Genomic DNA, 17,933 nt, shown 5'->3' with positions numbered 1-17,933 from the left:
CTCTGCTGAGGCATGTGGGTCACAAGTTCCTTGCTGCTGCCTTAAAGGCAAAGAGAGGATGAAACAGGCAGACCACTTGGCACTGAGAGTTCCATAGCTTGGGTACCACCTCCAAGAAGACCTTGTATTGGGTCCCCACCAGATGTACCTACCAGTGATGGGGACACGGATATAGGACTCCTTTGAAGATGCAAAGGTTCATACAGAACCAGCTAGGAACAAAGTGTTGCATTAGATATTTTGTTGCTGCCAGTTTCTTTTCGATTCATCAATTTCTTACTGAAACTTTCTATTTCAGGTTTCAGGTTTTGTTTCTGGGTGTTGTTTTGAGGCCTGTGGATTTCATTGGCCTTGTAGAGGGGGAAAAAATCCTAATAGTGTATTCTGTATTAGATAACAGACTTCAACCAACGCAGAAACGATCGTTTCTCATACGAAGGGGATGAGCTGGAACACGATCTGCGGAAGCTGAAGAACCCTGACACAGAGCAAGAATTGGAAGTGAGTCAGGAAAGCTGCTATCTGGGGTTGGGAGGTTGTTTCTGTTGCTGCTGTTTTTTCAACAGACAAAGCTGCGTAACAAGGACCACTCACTCACTCTTCTCGTTTTCAAATCTGAATTAGGTATTGGCCACTGCACTTTGTCGTGCTTCAGAAATTCTGCTTTGCAGACCTGGTGCAGAGACTGATAGGATTGGATCTGAGAGAGAAAGTTCCCATCATGAAATGTAGAAAGTTTCTCTTGGAGCGCTCACAGTCTAAATTCGACTGCTGATAACTTTCAGTGTTTTAATTCTGAAAGATCAAGCTGTAGCCTGCAAGGAACTCCTGTTTATGAAATCAAAAGAGCTGAGGTTGCATGTCATTACACACAGGAGTCCCTTGCAGATGAATCACAGAATCCGGACTGCAAAAGTGCAGAGCCGGAGCAAAACGGGTGTTTTGTGCCAAGGAGGTTCATGCAGAAATGTAACGGCTCCTTATATCAGCCGTGGGGGGACCTTATTTAGCCCAAGGGCCACATTTCCTCATGGCAGCCTTCTGGGGGGCCACAGGCAATAGCAGTCACTGCGATGGACGTGACTCTCGGCTTTGTTTGAAAGGCTGCGCCAACCATGCAGAAGTTCCAACTTGCATCTCTTTGTGGCAAGCAAGAGGTATCAAAGAGACATCTCCCCAGGCAAAAACACTCAAGGATGGCAGAAGGCAGGGCTGGTGAGGGGTGAGGCCTGGGGATAGTGTGTGGGACAGTCCTGAGGGCCAGTTAGGGGCCACATTTTGTCCCCAACCCTGATGTTCCCCACACCCAATTTACAAGTCCTCAGACTTTACTTCCAGGGGATGTGAACCCTGTTTCTGAATGCAAAAGGCGACAACTGAAGCCCCCAAGTTGAAAAATAGAAACATTGGTGGTTTAATGCTTGTGTGAATGCTTTTCAACCCATTTTGCTTCTGCTCCGTTTGCAGGTCCAGTTGAAATTGGAAGGCGGAATAGGTTTATCTTTAGTTAACAAGGCCCCAGAAGAGCTGGTGTTTGCGAGCTTCACCGGCATTAACGTCCATTTCACACAGCTGTCAACGGGTCAAGTGCTCGAACTGAGTATACAGGATATACAGGTAACTGGATGGGTCCACTCTCAGACAAGAACAAAAAGAAAGAAGACTTTGGAGTGAAATTCGTCCCGGAAGTATATAAGCTAGATGCGAATATGACACGCAAGGAAAAATAAACAGGAGGGAGGAGGTTACAGCTGATTGCCAGGGGTGGCTCTGGTTGTCTGTGGTTAAGAGCGGTAGTCTCGTAATCTGGGGAACCGGGTTCGCGTCTCCGCTCCTCCACATGCAGCTGCTGGGTGACCTTGGGCCAGTCACACTTCTTTGAAGTCTCTCAGCTCCACTCACCTCACAGAGTGTTTGTTGTGGGGGAGGAAGGGAAAGGAGAATGTTAGCCGCTTTGAGACTCCTTAAAGGGAGTGAAAGGCGGGATATCAAATCCAAACTCTTCTTCTTCTTCTTGATAAAGAGCAGTCGCTGTTCCCTTGGGAAGTTCGCCCTTGAATCAGATCAATGATTGGGATATTCTGGTTCACCAAGCAGTCCCAAATATTGAATTGTGTCTGTGCAAACAGCAGATGGCACGTGCACCCAAACAGATAAAACACTCTCCAGCAGTGCTAGAAAATGACATGCTATAACCTTTTAAAGTTGGCCAATGGGAAATAACTGGTGTAAACTAGCTGGAGCCATTTTGGCTGTTGACTGATATAGCGGTGAAGACCTTGGTGTGCCTACTAAGGCAACACAGGTGTAAACTGTGATCTACTTTGGGACCTGTAAAAATGTTCGCATATCAACATCAGGGCACCGTTTTTCACCAGGAGCTGTTTTTCATTTTGCAACTTTGAGGTATCTTGATGCTTCTCCCCCATCTCTCTCCTTGTTTAGGTGGACAACCAGCTCCTTCGTACCACTCAGCCTTTCATGCTCTTCCTGACCCCCAAAACTGGTGAAAATGAAGCAACCGAGACAGGTCCTGCTCTGCAATTGAATGCCATGAAATTTCCCAGTAAGAGCCCTTTAACTGATATATACAAGGTAATCCAACAACCGGATATTGTTTGGGCTATGGAACTGCAGAATTGGGAAGAAAGGGGATCTGTGTACCTATCTAGGCATTGCTTCCTCAGGTAGCCAGAATTGGAGACAAAGCAAAACAGATGTGCAAAAAATTTTTTTGAATACATGTGCAGTCAGTCTAGGACCAGGGAGACCAAAATTCAAATCCCTACACAGCCACAAATCTCATTGGAGGACCATGAGCCAGTCACTTATGGTTTGGGGTTGTATTTGTTCTATGCTGAATCCTCTACAGAAGGGATATCTCAGCTTGGGGGGTGGGCGGGGTGTCCAGAGCCATATTTGGAAATCTAAGGGTATTTTGTTGGTACCACCAAAAATCGATTTCACAGAAGACCTACTGATCTTCAGAAGCCCTCCCCACAAGGAAACTAGGCAAAATGCCCAAAGAGACACGCATACAGAACAAATAAAATGCAGACCAAAGAAAGCAGATAGCACGTGCGTGCACACATCTCAAAAGAGGGAACTTCCTCAAAGTTGGGAGATAAAAGTAAAACAGATAGGTGGGCACTATGTTGGGGACCACATCCCTAAGGTTCAAGTAGACCCTGTAGTGCTTCCAACATTTCATTTTATCTTTTTCTTGTACCTATTTGAAGATACAAAAATTTGACTTCATGCAGTGTGAACCCGTTTAATGTTTTGGTAAACATCTGTATTATGTGTTAACATTTCGTCAGCCTCCTGACATATGTACCTGGTACAAATCCTCAGGCTTCCTTCTGGGCATGTATTAATTCTGAATATGTGTGTTACCAAGTGGAAGCCCTGTAAGGCTGAAATTCAGAATGCAGAGTTTAAAATACGGTTTTTGTGTCACGGGTCTTTTTGTGAGCGTATTTATTTAGATTGCAAACTCCTCGTGTGATCTGTGTTTGCTTTCATAAAGAGTTGTGTGCATAGCGTGATAGAAAAGAACACACCTCCCTCTCGTTCCAGCATCTGATGATCACAGCTGGCAGGTTCACAGTCCAAATCGAGGAGAAGCTGCTCCTGAAACTTCTGAGTTTCTTTGGCTGTGATCAGTCAGAATCAGGTACGTTGTCAGGTCTGCAGTCATGCTTGCGGAGTCTGTAAATAAAGGAAATAAAAAATGCTTGGAAATTTTTCTACATTGAGCTGGAAAGCCTGAGATGAAAACATTTTGGCAGAATACTTCTCATCCATCCCCAATATGTCTGTATGTTGGTTTCAGCCTGCTTTTGCTTTTTTGAAAAAATGCCTTGCAGGGACCTTAAATAATGTTTTCTTGACAGTATTGGAAATATTCCGTACAAAACACATTGCAAATGTTGGAATAGTTTGCAGTGCAGTCCTGAAAAGGGGCATTAAAAAAACAACACACATTTTAATATATATTATTTAAAGATGATCTGATTTGGAGTAGGAGATGATTTGTGGGAGTACCAAAAAGCACAGCAGTAAGCTGGGTTGGGATTCATAAGGTTGCATCCAACTAAGTCCTAGTCAGAGTAGACCCCTTGAAATGAATAGACCTCAGATAGTCACTTCCATTAATTTATTTGGGTCTGCTCTGAGTAGGGCTAATCCTGGGTGCAACTCACAGTTGTTTTTGCACAAACTGTTGGTTGCCGAAACTGTTAACTTATAAGCTCCCTGGATTTATGCCGTAATTACTTTAGTTGTCCTCATTCATCATAATGGCAGCAAATTAGATGCCCCAGGTACTATTGTAATAATGCCTGTGCCATGTTGTTGAAACACAGAAGTTGAAAGTTATGATGAAAACCTTCACGAAAAGCCAGTTGATCAAGGTGGAGCGCGGAAGCGATATTACTTTGAAAACCTCAAGATCAGTGTGCCGCAGATAAAGCTGAGTGTCTTCACTTCCAGCAAGCTTCCCTTGGATCTCAAGGTAAGGCTTCATGGGCCCAGCCTTCCAGAGTGTTCTGCTGTATTGCATAATATTTTTTTGCAGGGTGATAGATAAGCAGTGGTCTGCAGGAGATCTGCAATCTTCCTGAGAATCTCCTCGTATTTAGAAAGCTAGATTTCTAGTACTGAAGGCTGCAAAATAATATCTGCTGAAAGCGCAGAATCCAGGGAGAATTGGGTAATAAAATGCATGCCTCTTCCCCCCTCCACCCCCTTAACAACTGAGGATTGTCTTGCCAAATGAGATCAAGCGTCTGGCTTGACGAATGTTCAGTCGACAGCAGTGGGCAACCTCTAGGATATTCACGTTCTAAATGTGTGCGCCGGTGTTAAGACTTGAACCTGAAGCATATCATGAAATGGAAGCCTGTTGGAGCATCATTGGCAGAGACTTTGCTTTTTTTATTGGTCATTTGAAACCAAACTGAGTACAGCTTAAAATGAATGGGAAAACCTACAGTGTGTCCAGATAGTGATGTGGACTCCACATCCAGCCCCAGCCATTTCCAACAACAACTGGAGAACCACAGGCTCTTCATGCCCCATGCCCACTCGCCATCTCTGGCTTAAAGGAAAATGGGAAAATGCTCTAATAGGAACAGTATAACTTCTATGAATTTATATACAGTGGTACTTCGGGTTACAGACACTTCAGACTACAGACGCTTCAGGTTACAGACTCCGCTAACCCAGAAATAGTACCTTGGGTTAAGAACTTTGCTTCAGGATGAGAACAGAAATCGCGCGGCGGCAGCTGGAGGCCCCATTAGCTAAAGTGGTACCTCAGGTTAAGAAAGGACCTCCTTAACCCGAGGTACCACTGTGCAACATACGCTATCTAGTGTGGAGGGTTTGAAGTCTGGGCCAGGCAACACATTCTGTGTTTCATATTGGCCTTTGATATTTGGGGATCCATTTCCGTGTTGGAAAAACTCTCTAGTTTTCAGACCTTATGAAAAGCAATGCAGGATGAGGCCCAGAGACCCATCTAGCCCAGCTTATTGTTCTCACAGTGGCCAACCAGATGCCCATGGGAAGCCAGCACGAGGGGCCTGGGTGCAATAGCAGCCCTCGCAACCTGCAATTCTTAGCAACTGGTGTTCTGAGGCACATTGGCTCTTGACACTGGAGAGAGAGAGAGAGAGAGAGAGCGAGCGCAGTTGCACATTATCCAAGCGAAACACTTTCTGGACCTACCAGGCCTGGCCCTCACCCTGTGGGAGCAGAGTGGGCCACAGCACGCTCTCTTGTGTTGGGTGGGGAGAGCTGTACTGGGAAGCGACCTGCCCTTCTCTTGCTTTTGTTCCTGCACTTCTTTGTTGAAGAACTCCTGATAAGGTTCCAGGGAACCTGGAGTTCTTGGGAACACAGTTTGAAAAAGACTGTTCTAAGTCAACAGACCTAATTTTAGCCTCCAGTTTCAAGGAGCCTCCACTTAATTAACCAATAAAAAAAAAGCCACACATATTGTGGCATTCATTCTGAGCTCAAGTCTGGGGCAGGCAGTGCAAACAAAAACACTGGGAGCATTAAACCACATAGTGCTGGGGACTCTTTGGAAAGCAATGGCAGGGTTATTCTGTTTGCTGTCCTTACAGTCCAGAGAAGCCCATATTTTTAGTGGCTGCTGCTGTCTGTCCCTCTCAGGAAACAGGACGGGAGTGGACTTAGAAATGGGGAAGAGGCTTGTTGCCACTCAAGGAAACTGCCTTTTGTTTTGCAGACCAAAAGCAAAAAAGCTCAGGGAAGGAAAACGGAATGAGGTTTTCAAGATGTCCTTTCAGATGTCTTCTTTTTTATTTTTAACAAGTGGAGCAGCAGAGAAAAGGCAGCCTCCACCTGGGCTTCAAATGCTAAAGCTCTGTCCATTCTTGTATTCTCTCTCTCGTTTTTCATAAGCTCAACCCCAAGGTGGTTGGGAGGTAAGAAAAGAAGATGAGGAGAAGCATGTGCCGAGTCATGCACATTTAACACAAAACGCCTCTTGCATTAATTCATAAGCAAAGCTGCCAGATTTAGCTGAGAAGTGCCAGGATATGGAATTTAAAGGATTGGTAGCCTTGAGGTCATGTCTCACTGGAGCTGTTTTGTTGGCCCTACCTATAGCGGATGGCAAAAGAGGGTATGGCAAATTGAATTGTCAGGACATCTGATTTACCACCTCAGAGTTGTGCAAGGTTTGGCCAAAGGAGATATAGTATGGGTTTCTCCTGTAACCAACAACAGCATATTACACAAACCTCCAATGGCTCATGCATCATGGAGAGGGCGGTTGCCTCCCTCCTGACGGTTTCTCCTTTTGCCTGGTCTAGACATATTTCAGACTGTCCCTTTTGTTGTTGATGATGACTTTTGATCTGATTTCATTTTGATGTAAATTCTGACCCATCTTGATTTCTTAATGTTGAAGATGGAGAAGATGTAAGCAATATTGTACGTCACTCAGTCACAGTTACGTTTTTCTCCCTTTGAATTGTTCATCCTATTGATTTTTGTTGCTGTTGCTTTAAAGTGTTAAGATGCTAATCTATCTGAAGAAGTGTGCATGCACACGAAAGCTCATACCAAGAACTAACTTAGTTGGTCTTTAAGGTGCTAATGGAAGGAATTTTTTTATTTTGACTATGGCTGGCCAACACGGCTACCTATCTGTAACTGATGCTAATCTAGTTACTCTGTTTGCTTTAGGCATTGAAAAGCACCCTGGGCTTCCCTCTGGTTAGGTTTGAAGATGCTGTGATCAACCTGGACCCCTTCACCAGAGTCCATCCCTACGAGACGAAAGAGTTCATCATTAACGACATCCTGAAGCACTTCCAAGAAGTGAGTTAATTTTGCACTAGAGGGCGCAGGGCCACACAGAGCCAGGCCTTCCTGCTAGGTAGTCCCTGCTGCATTGCAACATAGGAACCTTCCTTCCCCACTCAGGTTCACCAAAGCCCCAGTCTGAGCAGACTTGAGGGCTGCTAGTGTTTGACAGCGATAGCGCAGATGTTCTGATATGTTTATAGCAAGCGTGGGTAGCCTTTTGTCTGTTAAGTGGCCGTGTTCTCTTTGGGGACAATCTGTGTGTGCTCCCCTATCCGAACACTGACCGCTCGTGTGGTTGATCCAATTTAGAGTAGATTGCATGGGCATCTTATTAACCCCCCCCATGTGCTTGCCAATGGTGGCCACGGCCAGAATAAAAAATGGGTGGGACCACACCTTTCTTTGCTCCTCTTGGTCCCTGCCCAGCAGAATGCAGGGAAGAGAGTGCATTGCTCCTGCCAGAGGTGTGAACTAGTATTTTGCCAACAGCCTCATGAAATGAGTTCAAGGGCCACAGGTTGCCCACCTCTATTTTGTAATCAGAGTGGGGGAAATGGGTGTGGCCACCTTTCCCTCTCTTTCTTTCTGTCCCAATCTGTCTCCCCCTTTCCTTTGCTGGGTGTTCTCTCTTACTGTCTGTGTTGTAGCCCAAGTTACAAAGCAGCTTACTAACTCACATATTATCCCCCCCTTGAGGGTTTTGATAGGGTAAGACATGAACACTGGGGTGTCTCCAGCTCCTTCACTCTGACTGCTGTTTTAGCACCCATGGTGAGATCAGAAGGCTGCATTTTGGTCTTCTCCAGCTCTGTGATTCAGATACAGAAGAGAGGAGGGGAAAGGGTCTTATTCCCCCACCCCTTTATGGTCGCCCCTCCTTATGCAAAAGAGCCCCATTTACTGAACATGATGACTTGCCGTGGGCTCTGTTTCCAGTGACATTTCTGATGCCCTTTCCAGGAGCTGCTCAGCCAAGCGGCAAGGATCCTGAGCTCCGTGGACTTCCTTGGCAACCCAATGGGTCTCCTGAACGATGTTTCGGAAGGCGTTACCGGGCTGATAAAATACGGAAATGTCGGTGGCCTTATACGAAACGTTGCCCACGGTGTGTCAAACTCTGCTGCAAAGGTAGGGATACGAAGGATAAAGAGGCCCATTTGTTCCTCCTGCAGCTCTAGCAACTGCTGATGCCTCAGAGCAGGGGTTGGCAAACTAAGGTCCGCAGGCCAGGCTGGATCAGGCCCAATTGCCTTCAGGATCTGGCCCACAGACGGTCCGTGGATCGGTGTGGGGATTCTGTTCATTCGGGCTGCGCTATTTTTTTCTGCACCATTCCATTTCCCCCTACACACACACACCGTGGTGGCACCTCCTCCTCCCTCCCTCCTCTTGGCTCCTCCCTGCCCTGCCTAGAGGAGGAAGGGGGCTGGGCTGAACTGGCTGAGTGCCATTTTAAGTAGCCCCTCTCCGGAGCCAGCCCTTTCGCACCAATTATCTTCCCTCCGTCGCCGCCGCCCTGGTGCTCCTGTGAGCCAGAGAACGGAGCGGACAAGCTTGCTCTGCCTACCCACGAGAAGCAGTGGCGGCGGTAGTGATGGTGGCGGTGGCGGCAGCCCCAGGGAAGGTAAGCGCAGCGGCTGGGGTGGGAGTGGGGTGGAAGACTACTTGCCCCCCTTGCCTCTTGTTCCAGCTCCCCGCCCCCCGGTGCCGCTTCTCCGGCCCACCACAAGGTATGAGGGACAGTGGACTGGCCCGCAGCTAAAAACAATTTGCCGACCCCTGCCTCAGAGCAACCTTCCCCTACCTGTTTCTCTCCAGGTATTCTCAAACAACACTGCTTGAAAGCACAATTATTTTTGTTACCAGGTGTGATTGTCCCCAAACATGGGTTGGCAAGATGGCTGACTTGAACCAGTGGGAAAACAGACCATTTTAACATAGATAAAATCATCAACCAATATCGTGACAGATCATAGAGCATGTCTTTGTTTTCCCCTTCTGTTCCATACTGAGGGACTGTTGCCATTTAAACCCTTCCTATATAATAAGAGCTTCGTCCTTTGAAACTCCCTGCCTATTGACGCCACTCAATCTTACTTCAAACACGTACGGAAAAGTTTTTATTTCAGCAAGCTCTGCCCAGAGATATGGGAATGTATCCAATTCTACTCAAGAGTAGACCTATTAAAATTAATGGGCCTGCCCTGATTATGACTAACTTTGGATGCAATCCATTGCACTATATTTAACATTAGTCCTACTTAGATCCGTTGAAATGAATTGATGTAACTAATTTAGAGCTGTTAATTTCAGTGCGTTTACTCTGAGCAGACACTGGCGTTGGATAAAATTCGTAGTTGAGTTGCATATATTAGTTTTTAAAGTTTAATTGATTTTATTTGTGATTATTTTATTTGTATTTGCTTTTTGTGGTTTTTGAGAACTTTGGCTATGTTTTATTTGCAGTTTGTCTTCTCCACGGTTTTATCTTTGCCTCCCTTACAGTTCCTCATGCTGTCAAATGAGTTCTGCCCTGGGCAGAAGGATTGTCAAATCCCAAAACAGGCAGAACGATGTGTGCACAGTATATCTATTTTAGACATTTATATACAACCCTACATCGTTTGATTCTAGGGCAGTTTGCATTGAAACAACAACTTCTAAAAACAACAATGAAAACATTACAGGACAAAGTTGAAATACAATCAGCCGGTTGATTTCATGGCTTAGTGATGCATGCTCTATTTTTCAGGTCCTCATTTAGACATTGTGTTCTCCTGTTTTTACAGCCTCAGCACAATTGAGGCAACGTTTTCAGCATGGGCTTTTTCCCCCTGCTGAGATTTATGCATTTTTCTTCCCTAAGCAGCGAAGCCCCTTCAGAATCCATCTCGTGCATGCCTGTTTCGGATTATTCATTCCAACCTACATTGAGTGCTGTGTGCTTTTGCATCTCGCAAAGGAATCTTTGAAAACTCTGCTCGGGTGTTGAGAAGAAATAATCCAGTCTCGCCACAAGGGAACCTAGCCAGACCAGTAAAAATCGTGGCCATTGGTTCTGCTCTTGTGCGCTGTCTGCAGGCAGAGTATGATTAATTAGGGTGTCTGCTCTCGCTGCAAACCCTTCCACCTGACACAGAGGAGCCAGACATTTTCACATCCTTCAATTCATTACATCAGTTCTGAGTCGTTGGTGGTTGAGGCAGCCAAAACCCGTCTAGGGAAATTTGTACGTGTCTTATGCCCCTTCGGTTACCTGGTTCCTTTTCCTCCCCTTTCTTTTTTTAAATAGCAGTTCAGAAGATGCAAATAATGGCAGACCTTCCATATCCACATACTTCTTAACGAGGCTGAACTTTAACGACCCCTTTAAAAGAAATAAAAAGTGCCTGCAAGAATTGCACGCACGCACACACAAAAATGCCTTATTTATGAGCTGTGTCTGGTTTTGCCATTGTATAGATTTTCTGTTTAATCACTGTTGATTATTCCAGTAATGGGTTTTCCATGTATCTCAGAGCGTGTACTGGGTGAATGACTTCTTTCAAGTGGAGAGGTTCTGTGTATTTAAGTTGGCACAGAAACTCAGGTTAATGGAAGTTCACTTCAGACCATTCTCTGCGGCATGATCCCTTGGAGACTGGCTGTTTTTGTGTGTTAAGAAGGGCTTTGATCCTAAATATAGGGACCGGAGGGAATTTCCATTCCATCTGCCATGGCGGCTAAAAAAGAAAAAGAAAGAAACCCAACAGTCCTGTTTGAACTATTTGCATCAAATATCCTCCCCCCCCCCCTCATTTGGGTTTTTCCTTTTTTTTCTTTTTTCTCCCTGAGGGTTGCAAATACCAAAAGCTAAAATTATTCCTCCCTTCAATGACTTCTTGGTTAGAGACGACAGTTGGTGGTGCAACTTTATAAGCAACAGAATGAATTCCTTTTAGTGATTCAATTCTGTCCTCCAGCTCGAAACCTCGGTTTTATTGCAGTGTCTGCCAGCGTAAGGAGAGGGTTTGTTTTTCCCCCTGAAAGGTTGTCTTTCTGTGTCAGAAATATTATGGTCTGGTGGCTGGCTCTACGTTGGAAATGGCTTCCAGTACTAGAGGCGCAGTGGATTATTTGCTGGCAGCTAAAGAGTCCCGTGCTTGCAGTCCATTCTGGAAATTACAGAAAAGCTGCCATGACTGGTGTGTAAATATACATGTGTGGGAACAGGGTTCCCAAAGAATCCCTGCAGAAGATGGGCTTTAAAACAGAGTACAAGCACAATGTTGGGCAAGGTGATGGCAGCAAGCTTAGGCAGACTGGGGTGATGTGTGTGTGTGTGTGTGTGAGAGAGAGAGAGAGAGAGAGAGAGAGAGAGTCTGCAGCAGGGAAAGTATGGTCAAAGATAGAGAACAACAGGCAAGGGCAGAAAATGTACTTATGGAGCTGCGTATGAGCATGAAGCTTCATTTCAGTAGGAACTAAGCTCAAAAAAACTTCTCAAAAGAGATGAGAAGAGGTTTGAACGGTTGAGGGTGCCACAACCTACATGTTCAGAGTGGTTCTCAAACGCCTTGGTACTCATACGTTTTGGCTCCCAAACGCCGCAAACCCGGAAGTGAGTGTTTGTGAATGTTTTTTGGAAGCCAAACGTCCGATGCAGCTTCCACAGCTTTCAATCAAGTGCAGAAATCTCTTCGGCCAATCAGAAGCCGTGCCTTGGTTTTCAGAAGTCGAACAGACTTCTGGAACGAATTGCATTTGAGAATAATAATAATAATAATAATAATAATAATAATAATAATAATAATAATAAATTTTATTTATATCTCGCCCTCCCCAGCCGAAGCCGGGCTCAGGGCGGCTAACAACAATAAAACAGTACAAAAGTACAACATAAACAACATTCTAAAATCATTCATTATAAAAATTAATACTGCTTCTTGATACACCATACACAGGACCGCAATATTTCAAGGACTGCCTCTCCCACCCCATGAACAAACTCATCAGAGGCCCTTCTCTGCATGCCCCACCTGAGGGATGTATGGAAGGTGGCATTTTCTGTGGCTGCCCCACTTGTTGAATGCTCTTTCCAGGAAGATACGACTGTATATTAATCAAAAACAAAAACTAGAGCACCAGACATATACCTATCTAGGTAAAGCAACTACTTTATAAGTTGAAGTTACTGGGAATGAAGAGAAACACAAAATACGGAGTGCAGTGTCTGCATTTTCATGATAATCTCTGATATAGAAAATGACTTTTATGAAGGCACTGTTAGGTGCCATTTGGGGCTTGGGTGCCCTTGATACGGGTGGGGTGGGGTGGATGATAGGGTGCAGTTCTTAAGCAATTTATTAAGGCAGATCTTGATGCCCTCTGTGACTGGTTTACTTTCCCTTTTCACAAGGTGACCCATTATGTAGTGAAAGCTCCTTTCTGCTTTGGCGTGTCAGCCCAACACCTCTCAAGAGATCATGCTTGGCTTTTTGAAATGACACTTTCCCCAGCTTGCTGCAGGGAATGATCCTCTGGTGTGACTTCTGAGACAGTGCTTTTGCTGCAGCCGTTTTCATGGGGAGTGAAAATCAGTCTCTTACTTGTTTATTTTTATTGTCGTTTATTGCATGTATAGACTGCCTTTCTGCCAAGGCACGTGATGTGGTTTGTCCTGATGGTCCAGCTGGCAAGTTACTGGCATGTTAATTCTTTTTAGCTGAAACTTCCAAGACAGATTTCTCTCTAAACTTGTGAGGGTTGTGTGTATGCACCTCTTTTGGATGTGTAAGCTTTGTCTTATCTCTCTTATCTCAGTATCTCCTGTAAATCCAAAATGGCAGATTACAGCAAAATACAGTGGTACCTCTGGTTAAGAACTTAATTCGTTCTGGAGGCCCATTCTTAACCTGAAACTGTTCTTAACCTGAGGTACCACTTTAGCTAATGGGGCCTCCCGCTGCCGCCGCATGATTTCTGTTCTTATCCTGAAGCAAAGTTCTTAACCTGAGGTACTATTTCTGGGTTAGCAGAGTTTGTAACCTGAAGCGTCTGTAACCCGAGGTACCACTGTATATACACTATGTCTCCACTGAAGGGTTTTGTTCTGGACTGTACTGGAGAAATCGGCTTGCCACTCTTATTAAAGCAAATTGTTCTGGAGCATAAAGAAGTCTCTTTGGTACCTATCAGACAGTGTACTACTTCGAGAAACTAAAGTGAGTGGAGGAGCAGTCAAAGTTTACTTGCTGCACTAGGGCAATTAGAGGTTCTGAAGGCTATAAATATAAGCAACGGAGAAACCTCGCAACGAGAGCTCAGCTTTCATGTTAAAATTTGATGTTTTCTTTGGGAGTTTCAATTTCTGCTGAACCAGCAGCAGCTGTCGTTCCCCGCACCCCCACCCCCGGGTACCATCCTCTTGGTTGAGTTAGAAAGGAGTTAAAGACCAACATAAAGGCAAGGCAGGAAGAAAACATTTCCATCTGAAGTATGACAAAGTGATTAAAAGCTGGCAGAGTTGATGTTGTGATGTGCCCTCCCTTCAACATTGGGAGTGGTGACACCCGCTGTTTTGCAAAATATTTGCTGTGGAAATTCCAGGGGATTCTGGCGAGGTTTTTTGTTTTGTTTTGTTTTGTTTTGTTTAATTGGGCTCAGCCAGGCTATATAGTCAGTTTTTACATGTCTTAATCGAGGTGTTGGGACTGGGGAGACCCAGTTTCCTATCCCCACATAGCCCTGAAGCTCAGTGGATGAAATTGGACAAGTCATTATTCCACAGGAGGGTTGTGAGGATAATATTGGTGGTGGTACATATTATTCTGCCATCTTACAGAACCACCAACTTTATTACAGGATAAGCTGTTGTGGACCAGCAGCTCCTTCATTAGATCCGTTAAGTCCACTGTAGCCCACAAAAGCTTATCCCATAATCAAGCTGTTAATCTTTAGGACAGCAGTAGCCAATGGGATCCCCTTTAGATGAATGTTGGATTGCAACTCCTATCAGCCCCAGCCAGCATATCCAACAATCAGGGATGATGGGGAGTCGGGATTTGTAGTCCATTGGCTTAAGGTGCCGTACATAGGTCTCTTTGCTATCAATCTGCCTGGTACTTTCTGAAGGACAGGAGGACACTGTAGTACCTGATGCTTTGGACTACAGCACCCATCATCGCTGGCTGCTGGCTCATACCGGCTGATGGGAGTTGTAATCCGAAGCATTTGGAGGGCAGCGGGTTGGCAAAGGCTGGTGTGAACTGCAGTAGGGGGCAGGAGACTGGGTGGTTGGCACAGAAAAGGTCTTGAGAGATAGAGATGGCATGATTGTGGTCTTCTTGGGGTGGGGAGAGACTTAAGAGACAGTAAGAGACAGTAAAGGAGAAAGAGTGGAGTCTTAAGGAGCAGGAGGGATGATAGAGCGGGCAATGTTTTGCTTCATTGTGTGTCAAAGCAAGGAGCAACAGAAATGCAAGGCCAGGTTCAGGCGCAAGGCTTAGACTGTGGGGAACACCGAGCTTGAAGTTGGTTTAGCAAGGAGCAAGGAGCAAGCTGAAACTGAGCCCTTCTGTGCTAGTAGCAGCAGCACTAGGTGCAGCTCAGTTTCTAGCACAACGATGCGGTTCGGGGAGCCTCCGATCTTCCTGGGTCTTCTCCAGGGAAGTCTTCTGAGTCAGTCGCCCGAGACTGCTTCTGGGGCTGGCCCTGCGTGCTCCCCCCTTCCCCCATTCTGCTCCTCACTCTCACCCCCTGCAGATGAGCATTCCGACTCCAGGGTTATGACAGGCAGTGCTAAAATAGCAAGAGGTAATTGACAGGGATCTGTCACGGTATGTGAGGACAGAGAGATGGCAAGAGAGGCTGGTCAAGGTCTTGGAGAGCATTTAAGGTAAGAACAAAGAGTTTGTGCTACACCAAGGAATGAACAGGAAGTCGCTGTTCGTGTCGATTTCTTTCTTTAAAGCAGCAACAGCTTGATCCCTGTACTAGCCTTTCAGTTTGAAGGCTGCTATGTAACCCTTGTTTTGGTTTTAGCACCATGAGTGTGTCCAACAAGCAAAAGAATCCTTTTATTTGTGACTTCTGTCAGGGCTGAACAGAAGGTGCAGTTCTTGTTTCGAGCTGAATTCAGCCTTGCTTACTGAAGGCAATTATGTATGAGTGTTGAGCTGCGAGGTGGTCCACGTTACATAATACACATTGTGCATTTAGGGGGAAACCATCCGCCCCCCACGTTTGCCCTCCTGTGTAAATTTGCATGAATGATGACTTTGAACCCTGGCAAGGGAACGGCTTGATCTGGACGCAGTGTCCCTAAGTCAGCATTCAGAAACAGACTGGCCAGTCTTTGGCAGACTACCTCCCCCAACCCCTCCGACCCTTTTAATATGGTCAGGTAATATCATACTCTGCAAACACAGGGCAAATAATAGCTTACGAGGCAGCTTTCAGATTTTAAACGCTTGCTTGTGATCTTGTTTGTTAAAATGAAACGGGTTCAGTAGATTTGCATTGCTCACCTGACTCTTAGTGTAGTTGCCAGGCATATCTTTGCGCATGTTAAAATGACCTACCTGAGAAGGGGACTAGCTCTCTTGTCCGCTCCTTGTGAGTTCTTGCACTTCTGCACCGGATCCTCTTAACTACGGAACAATAGCTCAAGTCTTGCACAAATTAACGAAGGCAGCAGTGCTCCTCGTGTAACAGTTTTTCTTAAGCCAAATGAGCAGACAGACGGGGGGGGGGGGACAAAGTACTGGGCTACCCAGCTGCTTTCTGGAAAAGGGGTACTCCTCTTTTGCCATCTTCACCCCTAAAAGACACTCACATAGAAATGAAGGAGAGAGCTGTTCTCTTGACCCATTCCTTCTCCTTTTGTGAATGCACTGCAATCCTACAGGGAGTTAGAGTTCTGGGCAGATCCTTGACCATTAGCCATCATCTCAAGGGAAAATGTATCTTATAACAAAGGAGGTATGTGGCCAAACTCCTATATATAACAACAACAACATTCTGCGAACCGGACTCTGACCTGCGGGCATAGGGCGGTATATAAACTAAATAAGTAATAGGCAACAAAATTGGATTATGCAGAATACAGAAAACCAAGCAGTTGAAGTATGGCCATATCTAGCATAAAAGGTTATTATTACACGAAAGGGGGTTCAAGTTACAAGAAAAGAGTTTCTGGCTAAACATCAGGAACAACTTTTGACAGTGGAACGGACTCCCAGTAGTGCTGATGGACTCTCCTTCCTTGCAGGCTTTTAAGCAGAGGTTGGATGGCCACCTGTCATCTATAGCTTATGAAACAACAGCTAAACTTGCCAGGCAGCCCCATGGATTCCCCCAGGAGGAGTAGATGTGCTGAGTTTGAATGTAGATTGTCCTGTTTTGCCTCCTTGCCCAGCTGAGAGACATTCTGGGGAGGGGTGTGTGGTGAGAGATCGGGAAACCTTTCTTTCACCTTCCCAAGGCGACGTCCTCACACTTTGGGAGAAAGGGGATCAAAGGAAAGAAAGCACAGAAGGATAAGCGAAAATCTGCCCCCGCTGCCCTTTCTGAAAACCAGATTGCCTTGTTTGGATTTTCTGTGTTAGCAGGATAAAAGCATGCTATATTCTCATGGGGTGGCGGGCGAGGAAGGAAGTTTCTAAGCTTCTCCCCAGCCTGTTTTCATCCTTAGGAGAAGGTGCTTTGGAGAAGTAGCTGTGCATGTGCCTCTTTTGCAGCAACCCTGGAAAGTGGGGGGTGGGGGTGGCAGGACTTTACGCCTCTTTTCCTCAAAAGTGATCTGTTAAAAAGAGTATTGGTTGCTTAATAAAGTGTAGATTGCCCTCTCAGTGAACCCGCCAGTGACTCTCCAGTTGGGGTCATTCCAAGTTCATTCTGTGGACTTTTGACTGCCTTCTGTGTATGTGAAAACAGCCGGCAGCTCCTGCAGGGATCACTCATTCAGGCCTGTAACACAAAACTATTCCCCCGTAGGCACCTGCTGGGCAGGCTCACAGGGGGTCCTGGGGCTGGGGGAGCGGCGGAGGGCAGGGGGGAGACAGCCCCCTTCCCACATTGGGCATCTGTAGAGGTGGAGAAGAACTGGGCCCTCCCCGGCAGGTCCTCTCGACTGGCCGGGCATCCCTATAGACAACTCATTAGACGTCTTTGCGGATTACCCAGCAACATGCTATTGTCAGAATTCATTACGAGGCCAGGTTAACGAGGAGATGCGAGCTAATTTAAGGGCCTTTCGCTTGGGCACCGTGACATAAACTGGGGGTAAAGAGGATGCCGTCCGGCTTGGTGGAAGGAAAATTTGCTGCTACCTTTCTGGCGGCTTCTGGGTTTGGGCCGTGTACAACCTCAATTTGACCCTCTCTTAAAAAAAAGGGAAAAAAAGAATTGCAAATTCTGCCAGAGTCAATGCACCACCAACATCCTACTGGTCTGAGAATTGTTAGAATGTTGAGATTTGTGTGTGCTTATTCCACCTTGAGATGCATGTTCCTGGCTTGCCAGCCCATGCCCACAATACACCAGTCTGAGACTGTTTCAAGTATCCTGATGTTGAGGGCAAGTGATATGAAGCAGACTTCTCTTGC

At 45.8% G+C, this 17,933-nt stretch overlaps 1 protein-coding gene across 12 annotated transcripts in view; it reads left to right on the top strand.

Moving 5' to 3' along the window:
* The window catches only part of VPS13D (vacuolar protein sorting 13 homolog D), a 123,969-nt gene that overhangs the window by 71,966 nt on the left and 34,070 nt on the right, over positions 1-17,933 (top strand). For 11 of the 12 annotated variants that reach the window (XM_082229635.1, XM_082229641.1, XM_082229639.1 and 8 more), the window contains 7 exons: positions 394-501; positions 1,468-1,617; positions 2,446-2,595; positions 3,580-3,676; positions 4,368-4,516; positions 7,225-7,359; positions 8,308-8,475. In XM_082229635.1, coding sequence (XP_082085761.1) covers positions 394-501; positions 1,468-1,617; positions 2,446-2,595; positions 3,580-3,676; positions 4,368-4,516; positions 7,225-7,359; positions 8,308-8,475 — 957 coding nt within the window. Of the gene's footprint in view, positions 1-393; positions 502-1,467; positions 1,618-2,445; positions 2,596-3,579; positions 3,677-4,367; positions 4,517-7,224; positions 7,360-8,307; positions 8,476-17,933 lie in introns of those variants that run through there. The other variant, XM_082229632.1, reaches the window with a different exon arrangement.

This window comes from Podarcis vaucheri, assembly GCF_965113315.1.
Source record: "Podarcis vaucheri genome assembly, chromosome: 7".
Classification (NCBI taxonomy): Eukaryota; Metazoa; Chordata; class Lepidosauria; order Squamata; family Lacertidae; genus Podarcis; species Podarcis vaucheri.
Note: the sequence above shows the minus strand (reverse complement) of the source record. Positions and strands in the feature narration are given on the sequence as shown.